This window comes from Vulpes vulpes, chromosome 15, assembly GCF_048418805.1.
Source record: "Vulpes vulpes isolate BD-2025 chromosome 15, VulVul3, whole genome shotgun sequence".
NCBI lineage: Eukaryota > Metazoa > Chordata > Mammalia > Carnivora > Canidae > Vulpes > Vulpes vulpes.
The window spans coordinates 26,778,518-26,799,115 of NC_132794.1; the positions used below are offsets into that span (position 1 = coordinate 26,778,518).

Consider the following 20,598-nt stretch of genomic DNA (forward strand, 5'->3'; position numbering starts at 1 on the left):
CCACTGGAAGGAGGTACTACCAGTATTTAACAGGGCGAGGTCAGGAACACTGCTAAGTCCCCTACAAGTTATAGGACAGCCCCCTACAATAAAGTGTGAACTGACTCAAATATAGATAGCACAGAGATTGAGGAATTCTTTATTTTTCTAAAATATTGAATCCCAAAAGGGCAGTGATTATAGTATACTCTTCTGTATATCTTTATGTTGCTTAGCTCAGTACCTTGGTCAATAATTCAAATATACTAAAACAATCTAAATTATTTTCAGCTCAAACTTTTTAAAGGTCACAACTATAAACTCCAGAGAAATTATAAAGCAACTGTTCAAATTAAGTGAAGTCAAGTTTTGTGCTGTATTTAATGAAATAGGTATAAAATAAGCATTAAAAAACTGCATTGAAAGCTATTTTAAAACGACAATTTGAGTATATGAGTTAGATATTTCATATTTTTAAGTTACCTTTCATCAAAACTCAAATTTCTATCTCCAAATTGTTCTAGCAATGTTTTCTCAATGATTTTCTTTGGTGCTTGGTTCTGGATAAAATAAACCACTACATGATGTAAACGATAATCTGTTTCTGGTGGGGTGTCTTCTTGGGCCAATTTAACCAATCTTGAATACTCCAACTTAATTGCCTAGAAAATATAACAAAATGCCAATTTGGGGTAATTATAATAATTAAATCCTTCAATACTACAGTTAATTATTCTTGTGTTCAAATAATTTTTTTCTTTTAAAGTATTACAAAAATACTGTCCCATATTACATAGTTGAAAAGAACTTTGTAAAACTGACCATATGTGTATTTCCTTATCCTTTCACTATAAAAATGTTTTTTGTTTTCATGTAGAGAAGTATTACTAAACAATACACCAAACCTTCCTATATGAATAATGCTATAAAACTTACTAGAGCTTGGTTGTCTAATCAGAAGCATCATAAGACTGAGATATTAAATAACTCTTACCCTACGTTTTCCAGTATCAGTTTCATTTAAAAATTTTATTTAAATCCAATTAATTAACATATAATGTATTCTCAGTTTCAGAGATAGAGATCAGTGATTCATCAATCTTATATAATACCCAGTGCTCATTACATCACATGCCCTCCTTAATGTTCATGTATATCTTGAATATCCCTAATTTTAGGGTTGGAATACATGTTTCTGGAAAACCTATATCTGAAAGAAAATAACTGACTCTTATAGGCATAATACTACTGTAATTACCTTTTAGCTGAAGGATCCAAAAATAAAGAATGAAAAAGTAAGCCCTCAGACTTTAGTTACCATAGAAAGAATTCCTTGTTGTTTCAAAAATATTTGAGTTTTATTAGTGTAATAATTAATGAATATTATCATTATTACCACCTTATGCTTGAGCTTCCCTTTTCTTTATAAACAGATGATCTCAAAAATTTATAACAGGAAATAACACTGATACATGTTTTACACATAAGCAAATCATCTGGAAATATTGGCTTATACAGAAATAAATGTAAGCTTACATATCAAATACTGCTGTATACAAGAAACATGTATTATTAAAAATAATATTTTTATAATATTCATTTATATTGGACTTATATCTAAATCCTAGCTCTGTTAACCATAAAACGTTTTGGGGCCACATGCAAAATATTTTACAAAAAATCCATGCCTTTCTTAAGCAATTCTTGGCCATCCAGACACTATGCTATATTTTACAGAAGGAAAAAAAAATGTAACTGACAAACATTAAGTGAAATATTCTAGTTATACATTCTTATACTTAATTAAAGGCAAGGCTAATAAGTCCTTTCTATATAACTTAGTATTATAAACAGAATTATTACTTTATAGCTAACATAAATTATGCTTTTTTTTTTTTTTTGGTTATACATGCCATTTTAAAACCTAACTGGTGTGGTTAAAAATAGTCATGAAAACTATATTTTCACATGTAGGATTATTAAGGTCACTTTAATGCATATGAAACTAGCACACATAAGCTTTGCTTAGAACTCTAAAATCTTCCCATTTTTCCAATTTGAAAATAAAGTGCACATGTTCATTTAATAGCCAAACTACACTGAATTTGAGAATAAATATAAAACAAAAACAATCAACTGTTTTTCTTTATTATGCTCTTCAGACAGTGACTGTCATAGACTATCACACGTTCTTTTGATATTCAAATATATCAGGTATCATGCTTTTGGTCAAAATTAGTATGACCAAAATATATTTGTATTGAGTCTCTTAAAGTGAAAGTGTAGGTTTAGAGATAAGGAATTAAAACACTAAATGGTTATACATATATTTTTTACCTATATTCAAAATAGAGTCTATGTATCTTTTAAGAGCAAAGAGATTTCTATTAGCAAGCTGCAATATTATCCCTCTTTTATTCTAAAATTATGTTTATCTCTTATATTTATTCTATTTAAGATTCTCCCAATTTGTACAAGTAAATGCCAAAGTTACAATCTATAGATAGTTAAACCAGTAGAGTAAAAAGACACATTTAAATTTCTACAAAAAAATTTTCAAACATGCAAAAATCACTTTTTGCCAGCATAAATTATTTTTTATAATTATCAATTATTTTTATGAACCTCCTTCTAAAAAAGTTTTCTGATGTTTAAAATACACTGCAATCATATCTATTCCTTTGAAATTTCAACAGATGTTCCATGTCAGTATATTTAGCAGAGTTCTTCACCATTTATCATTATGAATAAAGTTAACACTGCTGAGCTGTCAAATTTGATACATACTACTTCCTCAGAATCCTACCCTAGAATTATGTTTGTCCTTTCCATACTCTGGCTGCCTGTGAAGATAATTACTTAAGTTAACTACCACAGATACTACAATGAAACCACCAAACATTTATAAAATGAAATGTAATACTGGTCATTAGGTCTTTCACTAAACCTTTAACCTGGTCCTACTATCAGGGCCAAAGTTACCTATTCAGTCTTATTTTCCCACAGATGCACACGGGTCCTTGTTTCTTAAGTTCTCTAAATACACGATGTCCTTTCTTGTTTGTTCCCCATCTATTTATAGATGACCCTTTCCACAAGACTAGTTTCTCTCTCTTTTGAAGTCTTAATGCTTTTATCTCTGAAATAAGGTTAGTTGACTTCAGAGAGTATGTATGTATGAGTGTGCATATAACTATAGATATGTATAAATTAAGTATTTATAGACTATTTTTAAAAAAACTGACAGTGTACCAAAAGATGGAAGAAAATCTACTTCAAATTCCAAATATATAGGCTATATGATTTGACCACAATACAATTCAAATAGGAATTAAAAATAAAGACAACTCGCAAACTAACCTCTTAGGAATTAGAATAATACTGTCTTATTCTTGGGCCAAAGGAATCAAAATTATATTAATATTGGGATCATAAAATACCCAAACCTATGGGACATAGCCAGACTGGTAATCAAAGGAAAATTCCAATTTAATCGGTACAGGAAAAGTACATTTTAAGACACTGGAGGGAGTGGGGGAAACGAGAGAAAATAAACTAAAGTAAAGTAGAAGAAATAAAATATGTGGCAGTTAACAGTCAAAAGCTTTTCTTTCCAAAAAGCTGGATGGAAAACCAAAGTATGGGAGAAAACTCCACCACATATAAGAAAGGTGACAATACTAAAAATATATTTTTAAAAAGCTTTAAAATTTGTTTTAAGTATACATAACTTTATGCCAATAAACTATAAATTTTTGATTAAACAGATGATCTAGGAAAATATAGACTAACAGAACTGCTTTAAAGGATAGAGAAATTACCAAGTTCTTTAAGAGACCCAGTAAAGTACAGAAGAACTGAAAAGGTTGTCCAAGATCTGTACCCAATAAAGGAATCAGGCCCATTATTTTAGAGCTGTGCTGTTACACCAAATCTTCAAGGACCAAATGATTTCTTGATCTAAACTCCTCAAAGCCTGAGAAAAGGGAAGAATCTTCTGAATGACTACATAAGGCCAGCATAATATGAACACAAAATACTGACAAATATAAAATAGGAAATTATAGACCAATTTACCTATGAACACAGATGTCAACCCTGGTCTATTCTTGATAAACTGTATTGTATACTAAAAGAATATACAGAAACAGTGTTTATAATGTTTAAAAAGGGGAGAGGGTCAGTGATAAAATCTTTACGTTCTAAAGATTAAGGATTACAAAGAAATCCGTTCATATCTCAAACAGATACATTAGAATATTTCTAAATTCCAACAACAATCAGTTTAGAAGAAACTCTCAACTATGAATTTGAGAAAGTGTTTTTAAATTTGTAAAGAGAAATCGATAAATTACTACACATCATACTTGAAAATAAAATACTTGAGACACCTTCATTAAAATCAGAAAGTGGGCAAAGAAGCATATTACTAACATTATTTTAATATTTATATTCTGAAAAGTCTGGTCAACCTAATAAAAAGAAAGGAAATAAAAAGCATATTGGAAATTATCCCAATAATGAGATAATTATTGGGAATCAGGGTGCTGAAATAATGACAAGAATCAACTAAAAATTATTAGAAAATGAAGGTAATTGGGTACAATATAAATAAATAAAATTAATTAGCTTTCCCACTACCTACCCTACCAATAACTTGGTAGAAAAAGGAGAGGTAAGCGTCTCAATTCATAAAAACAAACTTTTTTTTAATACATCTAGGAATAAATTAAGAAAGGTACAAGACCAGTAATAAGGTAAAATTATAAGACACACACTGGATTGAGGACAGTGTCCTGATATAAGCAGGTAATAAATACGTCATGATATGCTTTTCAAGAGAATGAGAAAAAATTACATGATATTCATACAATGGAATAACATGAGAATGAACTACAACTATATTCAAAATACAGCTAAAGCTCCCAAACACAAGAATTAAAAGCAGCCAGATAGAAAAAAGACCTGTAGTAAAAGATTCCAAGTGTATAAAGCATAAGAAAACTCACTTAGGTTGTTAGAGGTCCAGATAATGTCAACTTTTGGGCAGTGGAAGAATGTACTGAGCGACAGGAAGGAGAAACAAAAGGAGCTTCTGAAGTACTGCAGTGTTCCAGACCTGATGGGATTTACCGGGACATGTTCACACTGTGGTCACTCACTACACTGCACACTCGTGAGCTGTACGTTTTGGCATGTTACATGTTGTAATAAATGTACTTTTATGTCCTCTGAATAAATAAAGGGGTAATAATAATAAGCATTTCGAAAGTAAAAAAAGTGATAAAGTTATGTCAACTAGGAACAACTGTTACGACTACCAAGAAAACAGTTTCATGAATACAGAAGTGTTAGTACTTCATTAAAATCCTAAGGACAGGGATCCCTGGGTGGCTCAGTGGTTTGGTGCCTGCAGCCCAGGGTGTGATCCTGGAGACCTGGGATCAAGTCCCACATCGAGCTCCCTGCATGGAGCCTGCTTCTCCCTCTGCCTATGTCTCTGCCTTTCTTTCTCTGTATCTCTCACAAATAAATAAATAAAATCTTAAAAAAAAAAAAAAACCAAGGATACTTTAATAGGTATACCCCCTCCCCCCACAACAAAAACAAACAAGAAAACCCACAAAAATATTTTAATGTCTTCAAAAAAAGTGAAAAAAAAAGTATACAAATCCCATGATCACAATTATGAAATGACCCTCCCACCGCCACCGCCGTACATACACACACAAGCAGCAAGTACTCTGTGAGCACCTTCCTTGTGGCTTTTAGATTTGCTCATCATAGCAGTCTTGTACTGCCGTTCAGATTTTCATCTGTATATGACAAACACTTCTTTCTTTAAACCACTATAATTTGGGGATTTTCTGTTAACAGTGGAAACTAAACATAACATAATCAATTGGGCAAAGAACCCAGGTAAGCATCTTTACTTCTTCCAGCTCAGCCTGCCTACTAACTCCCATACTATGTGTTTACAGGGAATAGATCCCATGCGGGAGAGCCGGCTTACTACAGTGTCTGTAACTGCCTTGTGACTCTTCCTAATTAAGAGGCAAAACCTCAGCCAGCCCACTTACCCAGATATAAGTTTCATTCTCCAACTTACCTTTTTATCAGTAGAAAACAACATTTCATCACATGGTTTACCACTGACAAACATATATTAACACTTTAAAACTGATCTGACCAAAATACATAAGGAAGTCCATTTTTAGAAAAAGGCAGAGTTGAAAAATATCTCACATAACCAAAAAGCTAATATAAAATAGACTCAATAAAGATGTTTTTGGTAATGCAACAGAAGGCAAATATAGCTATATTACCATACTATACTATAATTATATGTAGTTATGTATAATAAACTAAGCATTACAAAATAAAATTAAGAATATAGTATATCTCATTTACGGAAACAGTAAGACAGAAGCAGCCATCATATGTTAGTTACTGTGCTACATATATATTTTGTGAATTAATACTGAATCCTGATATTGATTTGAATCAATTGCCAAGAAAACAGAACATGTTTAAATAGGCCAATCACTATAGAAGAAACCAAAAAATTATCATATTATCTACAACCAAAAAAGGGGCTAGGCTCATCTGGTTTTATAAGTTCTAACTTTACTCTTATGGAATAGATAATTCCTATGTAAACCACACCAGAGTATAAGAAAAACAAAAAAAGCTTTCAAATTCATTTACTAAAGCTAATATAAGCATAAAATCAATCTTGATCAAGACAGCACAAAAAAGAAAAATACAATAAAATTTATTAATAGAGAATGTAGAAAACCCAAACAAAATGCTACTGAGTTACTATAGTGTGTACATTGAATCCATAAAAATAAAAATGTACTAAGAAAAGTGCTTTAAGAAACTGAAAAAAACTTGTAATACTTTGGGTCAAAGAAGACTTTTGTATGGCAATGAAACTCCAGAATCCAGAAAGGAGTAGAAAGATTTGAAAGCACAGGGTTTTAAAACTTCTTTATGAAAAAAGATACCATAAACTAACTCAAATAGAAATGACAGCCTGGGTAAACATAGTATATATGTCCATAAAGAGGATAATATATAATAAATGAAAATAGGTATCTAAACCTTAGAATTCTAAATGCAGGTAGAAAAGATAATATGGTAAATATAGTGCCTTCACTTTAAGAATGCCTACAATATATTTCTGAGTGATGTTAAGTTACAAAATAATATGAGTAAAATTTAAAAATGAAAAAAAAATTTCCCTATATATGCATGTTTGTATAACAAAAGGAAAAAATTAGAAAGGTTATACACAGTGTTAACCTTGGTTACATAGGGCAGTGGCAGAGACTGCCATTACTAGTTTTATTTTAGACATCTATATATTAGTGAATGACTGACTGCATTGCGTACATGTTACTTTAGTTATTTACATGACAAATTTTCTAAAATTATATATTATCAGCTAGAATTTTCCAAATGCTAATCATTTACCTATACTAAAAACTACATGTTAATCATAAATAACTGATAATATTTACATAAGATTATATATGTGTGTTTGTGTGCATATATCTCAATTACAGAGAGGTGAAAATAAATATACAGGGATATAAACATGGCAGATTTGCTGCTGCCTCAAAATCAGATGGTAAACTGAAAAAGGGAAATATAGAAAATACATAAAGGACAAGACACAAAGGGCATCCCCAGGTAATGGTGAATAAAGATCCCAAGATATTAGTTATACACTGGAGGTAAAAGAAAATCAATGTAGACTGAAGCAGGTTACAAAGCTCTCAAATAGACTTCCTCTGGAATAGACTTATAGAAGATGTCTATTCCAGAAGAAGTCTATTCCACGAAATCTATTCCAAAATAAATTTCTCCAAGAACATTAAATTGACAGCAGAATATGAGGAGATTTAAACAGCTGGCAGAGAGTTTAGAAGTGCATCAGTAATCATATAGAAAACTAAGCAAACCAAAAAATAAAACAACTCCAAGGGAAATGAAAGCTGGGGGGGGGGAGTCAAAATAATAATGTTTATGACTCAGCTCAATTCTGAGTAGAATACATAGAAATAACAATACAAACTGAGAATTCTGATTTAATCCAAATGTCAAAATTTTAGACACACTTGTGTGTGTGTGTGTGTGTGTGTGTGTGTGTGTAGATGGAACAGTGGGAACTGTTGGTGGGGAGCGGAGACAGGAGAACGAGAGCCTATTGTTCATATCCCCCAGTAGGGAATTCAACAGGAAATGTGTAAGCTAAAAATCACAAAAACTCAAGCACTGTGTTCACTGAAAGATATGGAATTCATGCCAAAACGATTAGATAAAATAACTGGAAGCTGTTACCGCAGCAGGGGTGGGAGTGGGGTGTATTGTTGTTTGCAGTATATATAATTAGCTGGCTCTTTAAAATATATACAGGCATTAATCTAAAAAGTGGTATTTCCAATTCAACATAAAGATATCCAATTTGACCAAAAAATGACAATGTCACTCTAAATGACAGACAACTTTTCCAAGAGAAATAGATGAAAATTGTATAAGATATACACTCAGTGTATTTTAAGAAAAGAAAATGTAGACCACCTGGAAATAAGGTGAATTTTAAAGTTTTGTTTTGTTTTCAAATAACAGCAGTTTTTCAACCATTCTTACTAAATAGGGCAATCAACTCATCCTGGGATCAGTTTGCCAAAACTTTGGCAGTTCAGCATTTAAAATCCTGTATTTCAGAAAACTCCTCAGTCCTGGACACACACCAAGATGGCGGGTCACTCTGATTCTAACAAGCTCAAAAGTGCTGATTAATATAAGGCTACTATGCACAAAGCCCTTTCTTGTACTATAGAATGAAAGAAATGGTGAATATAAATAGCTTTTTGAAGACTGAATTGGATGGGGGCAGAGCATAGAGAATTAAGGGAAAATTTTAGATTTTTAAGGTCAAAAGAGAACATATAGCTTATTGTAGTAAACTATACCTCAATAAAGTCTTTTTGTTTTTTTAGAAAATAACTCTTTTAATAGTGCAAGAAGTGAAAACAACTTGAAGTTTTTGGTAAATCAAAATAAGACAAAACATACAGTGTTTCGCCCTTCAAAAATATAAAACCAATAATATTCTAAGTAAAACACTGTAAAGATCTGGTACTAAATGATGTGGAGAACAAAGGCAAAAGAAAAAAAAAACCACTAAATTTCCTTACAACTTCTAGCCCACTGACAAGCCCTTGAAATAGGTAGAGTGACCTTCCTCTAGGAACTCAACTGCCTTGATGTTAATACTTTGCTAAGGGCAAAGGCAACCTTATCTTAACATTAGCCTGACTGACGTCCAGGATCCTGTAAGTCTCCTTTAATATACAAAGATTCCTTTGGAAACTTCTTTTATCTCTACCTGCCCCCACCAAGCTATATGTTAGCAATCCCCCCACCAACCATATAACCCACTGATATATTCTGAAAGGTCTCATGACTAAGGTTTTACTAGATGGTAATAAATGACCTTTTCCTAACAGCTACCCTCAAGGTCCTGGAAACCTTGCTTCTAAATTCCTTAGAATCTACACTGTCCCTAATGCCCTCCCAACTTGAAGTGTATAATCAGCCACCCCTCAAAGCTCCAGTGCAGCTCTTTCTGCCCACAGGTCTAGTCCCCATGCTTTAATATAGACCCCTTTCTAAAACCTCTTTTCTGCACCAAAGGTGTCTCATGAATTCTTTCTTAACCATTTGTTTCAGAACCCCAACATTTCCACATCATTAGAGGGAAAAAAGATTTGGTTATGGAATAAGGCAACTGCTTGATGGTCTCACATTTCTTGAAATGACCAGGATACTAAAAATTAATTTGGAGAAAATGTAAGAGAATAAGAAACATAAAAATAAATGAACAAATCATATTTGAAACAACCAAGTGAAGAAAGCAGTTTAGAATCAAATGACAGTGAAATTTAAAAATATATATATATTGTAATGTTGACTAACAGTGTTACCAATGAGAAGAAAATAAACTATACCAGAAGCAATTACTCAGTTCCTACTTTTGCTCATCAATACCTTTTATTCTCTTCAAATAAAAACAAAATTCAAATTTCTGCTATCAACCCAGAGGTACACTATTAGAGTAACTCCAGTAAAATGTTTGTTTTTGGTTGAATTATCTGGGTTACCAAAAAAAAAAACAAAAAAAAAAACAATCACTCTTAGATTCTTGCATAAAAGAAACCCTCAGAACATCAGGTGGCTGTGTCTAAGATAGAAAAAGAGAAATTATACAGGAAACCAAATTTAATTCAAGGAAATAAAATATTTTAAGAAGTTAATTTTAAAAACATTAAAACATTAAATGAGAATATTAATTGTACCTTAAAGAACCCTGCTTCAGGGCCACACCTGTCATATACATTCCTGGATTTACCTATCGCCATGATAATACCTTGCATGTTCGGTGTCATCATGATCTGCCACAAGGAATTATAAGTAAGAGTTTTTGAAAGGTTAACATAAAAAGATATATCGAAAACCAAAATAGTTTCTTGACATGCAAGTTAAAAGTCTTTTGTTTTCCACTACTTATAAATCATCCATTGTATATTTTACAGCTAATACGATCCAATATGCCATCATCTATACAGGGCCACAGCTAGCTCCATATGGTGCCTTTGTGCAAATTGCAAAAAGGCATCCTATCTGAACCAAAGAATTCTAAAAAGGCACTTCCTTCTTGACAAATTAGAGAGTAGTGCTGAAAACCACTGAGAACTAGCAACACTCTTTTTGTTTTTTTAAAAAAAAAAAAAGTGCCTCTTCTTTAAGGTTTGAGAAGCTCAGCATGAACTCAATTTCAGCTCCACTTTGGCCTGTTGGCTGGGCACCATCACCAGTGATGAGCTGCAGCCCTGTATCCATATGACTTAAAAGTTCCCGGGTACATGCACTGTTAAACTGTCACTCCAATCAATTACAAAAACAAAACAAAATGCATCTGCCAAAAGCATAAGCATTTGCACTAAAGATAATGTTAAATGATTAATCACAATTCTGTATTTTAAAATGCCAGAAGGTTTACCCTAAAACAGGTAACTCAGGTGCTTGGTCAATAAGTTAACATTTTCATTAAAAAACATGCCAGTTTCCATAATTTCCAGGCAGCAACATGATAATAAAATAGTTAACTGGAACACACTGCTATTAAGTATTAAATAGTTAAATATGTCTGTTTTTGTAATAGCTTATCATTCTTAGCTGTTCACGTTTTAAAATATTTGTAAAATGTAACAGCTCAAAGCACTATGAAGCTAGTGTATTAGAGCAATCAAGAGATTGCATCCATCGTCTCTGATGTTCTGAACCTATAACCCATTTTTTGATTATACTCTGAGAGTCACAATACATCTAACATCTGCTTCAGAAAATCCACCTGACCAGTTCCTATCTCATATAAACCAGCTTCTTATTCTCCTAATAGCCCATATTTTCTTACAGTGGCACAATAATATTAATGTTTTTGTGACACTTTTGGTTTTGGTGATTAACTCTTATATAATCTCTTGATTGTAATTTTGGAGGAAGTCTCTGGGTTACTATTCAGAAACAGCTTTACTGGTCCTTCCTTCACATATAAAAAAGATAAAATTTAAGAGTCTATCAACCTGAGAATAAACTGATCATATGTCTACATAAAAGAATTCACTCCAGGAACATAAAATTATTCTTTTGACAAATTCCATAAGCTTTCTACTTAAATTTTCATTTGAAATTCAAAATTCTGTTAGCAGTTGGTAAGGTAATTTCAGACCATGGGTAGCCAAGCTGTATGTTATGCAGCAATACACATAAATGTGAAGGTGCAAGCATGCCCAAAGTACGTGTATTAAATAGCCAAAGTTAAGTAGGAATAGTGCAGAGGTCTACAACAAAGGTACCTCGTCATCATAACCCCCCTCCTTTGACTCAATCATGAATTTCCCTACATGAGGAATCGCCACCTCTACAACTTGCTGGTTAGAAGGTGGTTGGCTTGTGGTATTTTCAGGTTTCTGCAGAAAAAGATTATTGGTATGAACATTAGAAAAGAGAACAATGCAAATACCAAGTATAAAGGGCAGAGATTCCTGAGTCTAAAAAATATCATTTGCTTAGTATTAAATTAAACCACCTACAACCAACATTAGAAGTGAATGCATGGTTAAGTAATACACAAAGTCTAACTTTCCTTTTATGTTTTAACTAATCAAGGTTTTTTTTTTTCCCTCCATAAAGCATTTTGGACCTAAATCTTTAAAAATAATAAATACTGGAGTTGCATTTTCTACTGCTGTCTATATGTTATAGATGAGGTTTTCGTTTAATTCTAATAATTCCATAAATCCTACCTTGATAACTCCCCTCAAAATAAGACATGAGAGTTTGTAAGTTTTTTCTTTCTTATAGTTTTACCTTTCCATCCTTTCTAATAATCAATTGTATATCCAATTTATATTCATACTCTATTGTATTTAACTCACTCTACAGCCTCTGAGAGTCTTGTATGATGTATTTATAGAGAAGTGTCTGATGAATTCTTGCTTCTGAAAAACATGCTGGAAAGTGACATCCATTTTTAACAACTCAATCAGATTTCTTTCTTTTTCTCTTTTCTTTAGTGACAAATTCTATAAATTTCCCTAAATTCATACTAACAGAGTAGAAGTCAGTGTGAAATCCAGAGAAGTCACTCAACTATACTAATGAAGTTCATTCAAAATAGTGTTCAGATTTCACAAAGGTCTTATTTTACTGGATAAATTTATAATTACCATATTCACTATTTACCTATGAACAAATTTCACAAGTACATAGGTGCTTAAAAGGAACTTGCTTAAGTAATTTCCATTTGCAGCCTTAGGTTTCTTTTTTTTTTTCAGCCTTAGGTTTCTAAAGCAAAAGACAAACTTTAGTTTTGATATAAATAAGATGAAAGCAATTAAAGTGGTTTTATTTCAATTTGAAATATAATTCTAGAGATGAGCACATTTCATGACTTTCCAGAAGTACATATGCAAAAAAGAGTTTCAACAATAAAACAAAACTAATTGCCAAGACTGACACTGTCCTTTTTAAAAGAAATGCTACTTTTAAACATATTTAGAAAAGGTTTCCTTATTTTGAGTTCTCAACTTTTCAGGAAAAAAACCAACCTGCAAGGTTGTTGTGATCATGAGAGATAACATTCTGTTAATTTAATACCTCTTATCTGATAGTTATTCTATAATGACAACTATATTATACGTTCTATAATGACAATAATATTATAATAATACTATTACGCTATTTTAATCTGCTTGTATTTGAATAACTATACTATATATATAATATATATTGCATTTTGAACATAATAACTATTATACTATATATAGTATAATATTACTATAATACATACCTAGAGAGATATACTTATACTTATTAACCCATGACATTTAATTAATAATTTTTAATCCTTCTAGCATATGAAAGAATAATTGTGCTAGGTCTCAATCCAAAGGAGTGAAATTTGAGCAGGTAAATTAGGAGATCTATCTAGACTCTGTAGTGAAACACTTCTCACAATCAAATCAATCTAAAATAATATTATCTTAAGAAGAGAGAATATAAATTTAAAGCAAGTAGCAACTGGGAAACATAAAATACTGATCCTTACAAAACAATATAATTTTTTTTTTTAAGTTTAGTTGTCTTAATTTCCAGAAATACAGTATCTTTATTGAAATGTATTTTAAAATATATGTGACTGCTGAGCCATATTGGAAACACAAGATATAATTTTAAGATATAATTTTATCTTAAGATATATATCTTAAGATATATATCTAAGATATATTATATCTTTAAGATATAATTTTAATTTTAGAATAAAATTGAGTAGGTGCCTTTGAAAAAAAGATGCACTTAGGAAAAAATGCTTTATAAACATTTTCAGATACCACAGAAGAGTTTCAACAGCGTAATACTGACAAGTTATATGACGCAAGTTGAAAAATCAAATAAACTTTTGGTGAGTATAATAACTCTGAAGTATCACTCATCAAGTTTACATATCCAAAAGTACTATAAAAATTTTCCACATAAAGAATTTTAGGGCTCATTAAAGTACAAGTGTATTTATCTTTTTTCTAGTATTGACAGGCCCTATATAAATACCTTAGCAATAGCTAAACTTAAAAGGAGTTAATAAGTGCTTCAGTTAATAAAAGTTCCCAAATAATTGAAATACAAAGATTTTTATTAATTCTCTAAACTCTCTTAAGTGGATTGTTTTAAAAAAGTGATTTCTCATGTAACGGCTATTAGAAAGCTATAAATACCTTAGCAATAGCTAAACTTAGAAGGAGTTAATAAGTGCTTCAGTTAATAAAAGTTCCCAAATAATTGAAATACAAAGATTTTTATTAATTCTCTAAACTCTCTTAAGTGGATTGTTTTAAAAAGTGATTTCTCATGTAACGGCTATTAGAAAGCTATGTAACTACAACCACCTTGACCCCCTTAATATGCTCCTTATCTTTTAACCCAGTAAAATTTAACTACAGAGAATCTATTCTAAAGATAGAAATGAAAATTTCTCCATATTTCAATTCATAACAGCCTAGTTATAATAATGTAAAAGCAAATATACAGTGGGGGAATGGTTACATAAGTAAGTCTTTAATCACTCAATGGAATAATACTCAACCATTAAATGTGTTTCACAGAGAATTTTTAACATGGGGAAATGGTTATGTTATAATGTTAAACGGTTACAACAAGAAAAGGCAATATATAAGCAAAACTGTATATGCAGTAGTACCTCAGCTAGAAAAACAGATCCCAAACCTGTACATAAAAATAAGAATGGGAAAAAAAAATAACAACATATTAAGTGATTGGAGCTTTAAGAAGTGGGGTTACACATGCTTCTTTCTTGAAGTATACTTTTCATATTTTTCAAATTTGAAAATATTTCATTTAAAATTAAAGACATTCTTCTAAACCATAAGTTGTATAAACATTTAGAGAGTATCTCTCTATAGGGATTTCTTTTTATTTTTTTAGATTTTATTTATTTATTCATGAGAGAGACAGACAGAGAGGCACAGATACAAGTAGAGGGAGAAGCAGGCTCCATGTAGGGAGCCCGATGTGGGACTCGATCTCAGGACCCCCGGATCACGCCCTGAGTTAAAGGCAGATGCTTAACCGCTGATCTACCCAGGCTTCCCTCGAGGAATTTCTTAAACTCAGGTTGGAATTTAGTATATCGTATGTTTGTGAAATGGTTTGTATTAAAGTAACAAAAAGAAACAGCAAATTAGTACCTTATGCTACATGCTAGGTGCCTTCAAAAAATAATCTCACAATCAACTCCATTGTATGTAAAAGCAAACTAGGTTTAGAAAAATTAAGCACCTTATTCATGTTTGTGTAACGAGTGAGAAGTAACACCAAAATTTGAAAACCCAAGACTATCTAATCCCAAAATTTCAACACTCTTTTCATGTATGCAATTTTAGTTTCTAAGGTATACCTTTTAAGGGAGAAAAACCAATTATGTGGTTATTATGATCCTAAGCAACTAATCATGAGACTAAGAGGCTGCTTCAGACAGCCATGATTAACATATTCTTAGATATGTTGTAGGATTTATACAAACAACTCTGGCTATTGGTGCTACTCCACAAGATACGCCAAATGGAAAAACATTTATGCTAGGTGTCTATCATAATCTCTCAATGCCATCCTCCTTTCTCAAGAAAAAGTGAAGCAGTAGATTGTAGGCTTATAAGATATAATTTTATATATACATAGATTATGTATTATTATTATATTGATATATTTAAATGTTGGTTTCTGCAAATTTAGGTTATACATGATTAACCAAACTAAAAAAAGAAAATCATGTTTCTAATATTAAGCTAAATAATATCTTTGACTCTCTGATTAGTTAAAAGGACATATTTCTTAACCATAAGGTAGGCTTTAACAAATAAAATTCCTAATTAGCAAAGGGCCAAGCAAACTACATTTTTAGATCATGCAAAAATATTTCTCCTTTGTATCTACTTCTCCACTCTTTCTACCACCTTAGGTTTTCCTCTTGTATCATAACCCAAGAAGTTAGATATCAGAGATCCATTACAAGAAACATATTCTAAGATTGCTTTAGAGTTAGCAGAGGTTCATCTCAAGCTCATTTAGAGTCTCCAGGGCATTTGCAAAACACTGGAATAAAAAAATACACTTATTTTAAAACATTTTTTTTGTAGTAAAATGATATAATTAAATTTTTTCACACAGTAAGTGAAATAAAAAAGCAATTTCTGATTATTCATCAAAACAGAATACCTCATTAATTGAACATTTTGGTTAATCAAGGTCCTATCATATTAAAGACAGACCTCATTGAAAATTAGCAGGTTATTGTTGAGACTAAGTTCACTAAGCAGAAAACTTTGTTGAAAAATTGTATGTCCTGTTCCCTTTAGTTTTCTAGGAGGGTAATCTTCAAATACCAAAATTAGTTATCGAGAAACCTGTATTATAGATGCTTGTGCTAATAAAAAGAAGGGACTACAGCAACTGAATGTTTTTTTGTAGTAGGAAATTCTTAAAATAACATCTCTCAGAAGGCCATATTCACTGAAAACATAGTACCAATGTACACAATTTATTGCTATAAAATGACACAATCGAGAGCTACAACACAGGAGGGTTATTAATGACAATTCTGTTTAGACACTGTACTGAAATATGTATAAACCACTTTGCAAGATCACATTTACTCTCAAACCTAGAATTTCTAGTATTTTGTTACTAAACATATTCTATGAACAATGAAAACTATTACCTTATATTCAATGTAATAAGACTAAAGATGGAGTGAAAGAGAAATAATGCTAAATTTTATACTTCTTTTTTAAAATTCCAAATCAAATGATCAATTTAGTCTAGGAGTATGATTTTTCAAAATTCTCTAGCAGGAAGACAGAAAGTTATTTTTAAAAAGAAGCATTTAAGGGCACTTGCGTGGCTCAGTCAGTTAAGTGGCCAGCTCTTGATTTCGGCTCAGGTCATGATGCTAGGACCCTGGGATTGAGTCGTAAATCAGGCTCCCCACTCAGAGGGGAGTCTTCTTGAGGATTTTCTTTTTCCCTCTGCCCCCGCTCACTGCTTGGGTGTGCATGCTCTCTCTCAAAATAAATAAATAAATCTTAAAAAAAAAAAAAGGCATTAAAAAATTACATCTGGGGAAGCTACCGCCTGGGCGTTAGGGTTACAGTCCCTGTTCAAGTTAATGGTAGAGTTGTCTCTTGGCCCAGTCTCTCGTGACTCCTATGCAGGGTGCTCTCCATTACACTGCTAGAAATGTCATGAAGATGTCTATGTTCAGAGAGTTAAAAGAGAAGTTCTTACCGACTGCAAAACTGTTTCAGGACTTTTATCTTCATGTTCATGTGATGCCTTGGTAATTATTCGAATAGTTTCTTCTTTCAAGTGCTTTGAGAAATCACTTCTTGATGGCTGCTCTAGATATTCTGGTTCTCCTGCTTGTGCTTCATAAGAAAAGAATCAGTTGCATATGTAATATAAATCACAGAGAGTTATCCTAAGATGAATCTGTTATTTATTTCTAATTCAAAGTTATATAGTAATCAATTTTACTTGTATTTAATATACCACTCAACATATAGCACCTACTCCAGAATTTAACCCCACCCGCCTCCCCCAGGTTGAACTCAGGTTCAAGAGTAGTCTATTTCTGAAGAAAATATTCATTGTCTCATAGTCTATGGTTAGAAATTCATAGCAAATTTTTCTGTCATGATAAATACCAAAATTTCATTTTGGAAAATCATCAGCATTCTACCAAAAAAGAAAAAAAAAAAAGTATGTAGTTTGTATAACGTTCCTGGTCTGAGTTTCTACAGAGAACACAGTAGCTATTTCTCCAGCCACAAAATCCTTTTTCACACCTCTCTGACAAAACCTAAACCTTGAATGAACCCAACCTTCTATCTTTTCTGAACCTGCCCAGTAACTGAGTGTTAGAGGAAAAACAATCACAACCTGGCAAACCAATACTAATATAAATTCAAGACTGCAAATACCATCATTGTAAAGAACTCTCAAAGTTTTATCTATCATCTAGGGTCTAAGCTCCAGACCTATTGATGCAACAATATACTCTGAATGTCCCACTAGGTTCTTTACAGACAACCTCAAATGCTTTATAAAAGAGGGCCTCTGCCTCTCTCCAACATAATTTTGTATTCTTTGCTCTATACCCTCCTTTGTCAGGTTATCTAATATATCAAAAAAGAGGTTTTTCCTTTGAACCTTTAAATCTTTCCATATTTTCTTCCCTCTGCCTATACATCCAATCGACTTTCACTCTCCCATCTTCGAACTTCTATGTATTTTTGTTTAAATACCACTTCCTTATGAAAGTATTCCTCATTACATCAACTTTAGAATAGGGTTTATCAGCTTCTAGTACTACTGAAATTTTGGTTCATTTTGATTCTTTGGTATGGATAGGTCCTGAGCACCCAGCATCTACCCACTAGATGCGAGTGGTACTATCCCTCCAGGTGTAATAACCAGAAATGTCTTCAATTTATCCAATATCCCCTGGGAGGGGCAAAATTACTCTCAAATGAGAACCACTGCTCTACAGTAACTTATTCTTTCTTTTAGCACTTTTCCACAATTATGATTTAATTACTATTGTATTTAAGCCCATATCCCCTGCTAGACTCTAAGAATCTCAAGAGTAGGGATGCTATCCCTTTTTTGTATTGCTATTTCTTCAATGCCTAGCATACAATAAGCACACAAAAACTTAATGGAACAAATGAATTAGTAAGTAATGGATATAAGGAACAAGAAAGTACACTAAAATGTTCTACAATATTACTGGGACTGGTTTAGTGAGCCCTTCCTCAACCAACTGATGGGACAGAACAGGACTACTGCCATCCTTTCTAATATTTGATTTAAAAAAAAAAAAAACCTCTCAAAATGAAATATTCAAAAAGAAATGCTCTAACTTCAACATATACGCATGGTAATCCATCTATCCAATAAATTTTAATTAAGCATTTAGTAACTATGTGCCAGGCACTAGGCTAGATACGGGGACTCTCAGTGTGAACAAAGCAGCCTTGCTCCAGTAAGTTTAGAGTCAACTATGGAGAATGTCATTAATCAAAGAATCACATTCATGAGTTATGACAACATTCTAATAATACATGCTAGAAATGAAATAGGGGAGGGATAACTTAGATTATGGAATATGATTTTTTAGCTGACGGATGATGGGTTATTTCATTCCTTGATGGAAGGATGATCTGAAAGAAAGCCAGTGTGGTTGAACTACAGTGTAAGGAGAGAGGTATAGCAAGAGATGACAGGGGCAAAGTCATAAGGGCCTTTGAGTCTATTAAAAGTTTTGAGGATAAAAGGAAGTGAATAAATGTTTTAAATACAATGGCAATGTGGCAAGTTTAAAAAGAAAATATTCTGACTACATAAAATGTGAAGAATGGATTAGAGGAAAGTAAAACTAGAAGTCAGTGAAAGTACTAGAAGGTACCAGAGCAATATAAGCAGAGGTGGTGGTGCTTTTGGACAACAGAGGCAGCAACAGAGGTAAAGGGAATTGGTAAAACAGAAGATGTATTTTGGACACAAAAGTTTGGAGCTGATGTGAAGAGGATTCTAAGTTTTTGGCACGAGTAACTAGGATGATGGAAGTAAAATATACTAAGACAAGGAAGACTAGAGGAAGGATACTGACAATGTGTATGACAGGAAGGAAGTTTAAAGAAGTCAAATGCTCTCATTTCTGTATTTCTTGACTTTGCACTGCAATGTTCTTTCAGTGCCCTGAATGATGGATTGTTATAGAAAATTTCAGACTACACCTCTAGCTGGTATTAGGACATGAACTTAATAAATGAGGGCCAAGAAATCCATCCAGTCTGACACTGGTCTAACACACTGAAACATGGACAGTCTATGTAAAATAAGTCCTTAGGAACAAAAATAAATTTATCTGATCAACACAAATATATCTTAGGTCCCCAGGGTCAAGATTCCTTTCCACACAGGGATTTGAGTCCAAAAAACCTTATTAGTAATGTTGAATGATCCTGCCTAGTTGTCATACAGAACTATTTCCTCTAGAGTGTTTCTTGTGTATGTAATGATCCAGGGAACTTATTTGAGTGGTGCTGTAGTCACAGCAGGTGAACCTACAAGGATGTTCTTTAAAAAAAAAAAAAAAAGATTTATTTGTTCATGAGAGACACAGAGAGAGAGGCAGAGACACAGGAAGAGGAAGAAGTAGGTTCCCCGCGGGGAGCCCAATGTGGGACTAGATCCCACACCCTGGGATCACACCCTGAGCCAAAGGCAGATGCCCAAACGCTAAACTACCCAGGCATCCCTACAAGGATGTTCTTAAGTGAATCAATTTTATGTCAATTTTCCTCACTGCTAATATCTAGCACAATTCTATAAGTGGCATAGGCTCAATAAACATGCCGGATGAAGTCTGGGTTTTTGTTTCCAAACTCCTGAATGTTAAATCCTTGT

General features: G+C 32.4%; 1 protein-coding gene across 12 annotated transcripts in view; it reads right to left on the reverse strand.

Annotated features, from left to right (window-relative positions):
- The window catches only part of USP25 (ubiquitin specific peptidase 25), a 136,698-nt gene that overhangs the window by 14,263 nt on the left and 101,837 nt on the right, over positions 1–20,598 (reverse strand). For 6 of the 12 annotated variants that reach the window (XM_072740930.1, XM_072740926.1, XM_072740933.1 and 3 more), the window contains 4 exons: positions 17,413–17,552; positions 11,910–12,023; positions 10,350–10,445; positions 463–641 (listed from right to left, as the gene is read on the reverse strand). In XM_072740930.1, the coding sequence (XP_072597031.1) occupies positions 463–641; positions 10,350–10,445; positions 11,910–12,023; positions 17,413–17,552 (529 nt within the window). The remainder of the gene's footprint in view (positions 1–462; positions 642–10,349; positions 10,446–11,909; positions 12,024–17,412; positions 17,553–20,598) is intronic. The other 6 variants (XM_072740929.1, XM_072740927.1, XM_072740935.1 and 3 more) reach the window with 1 other exon arrangement.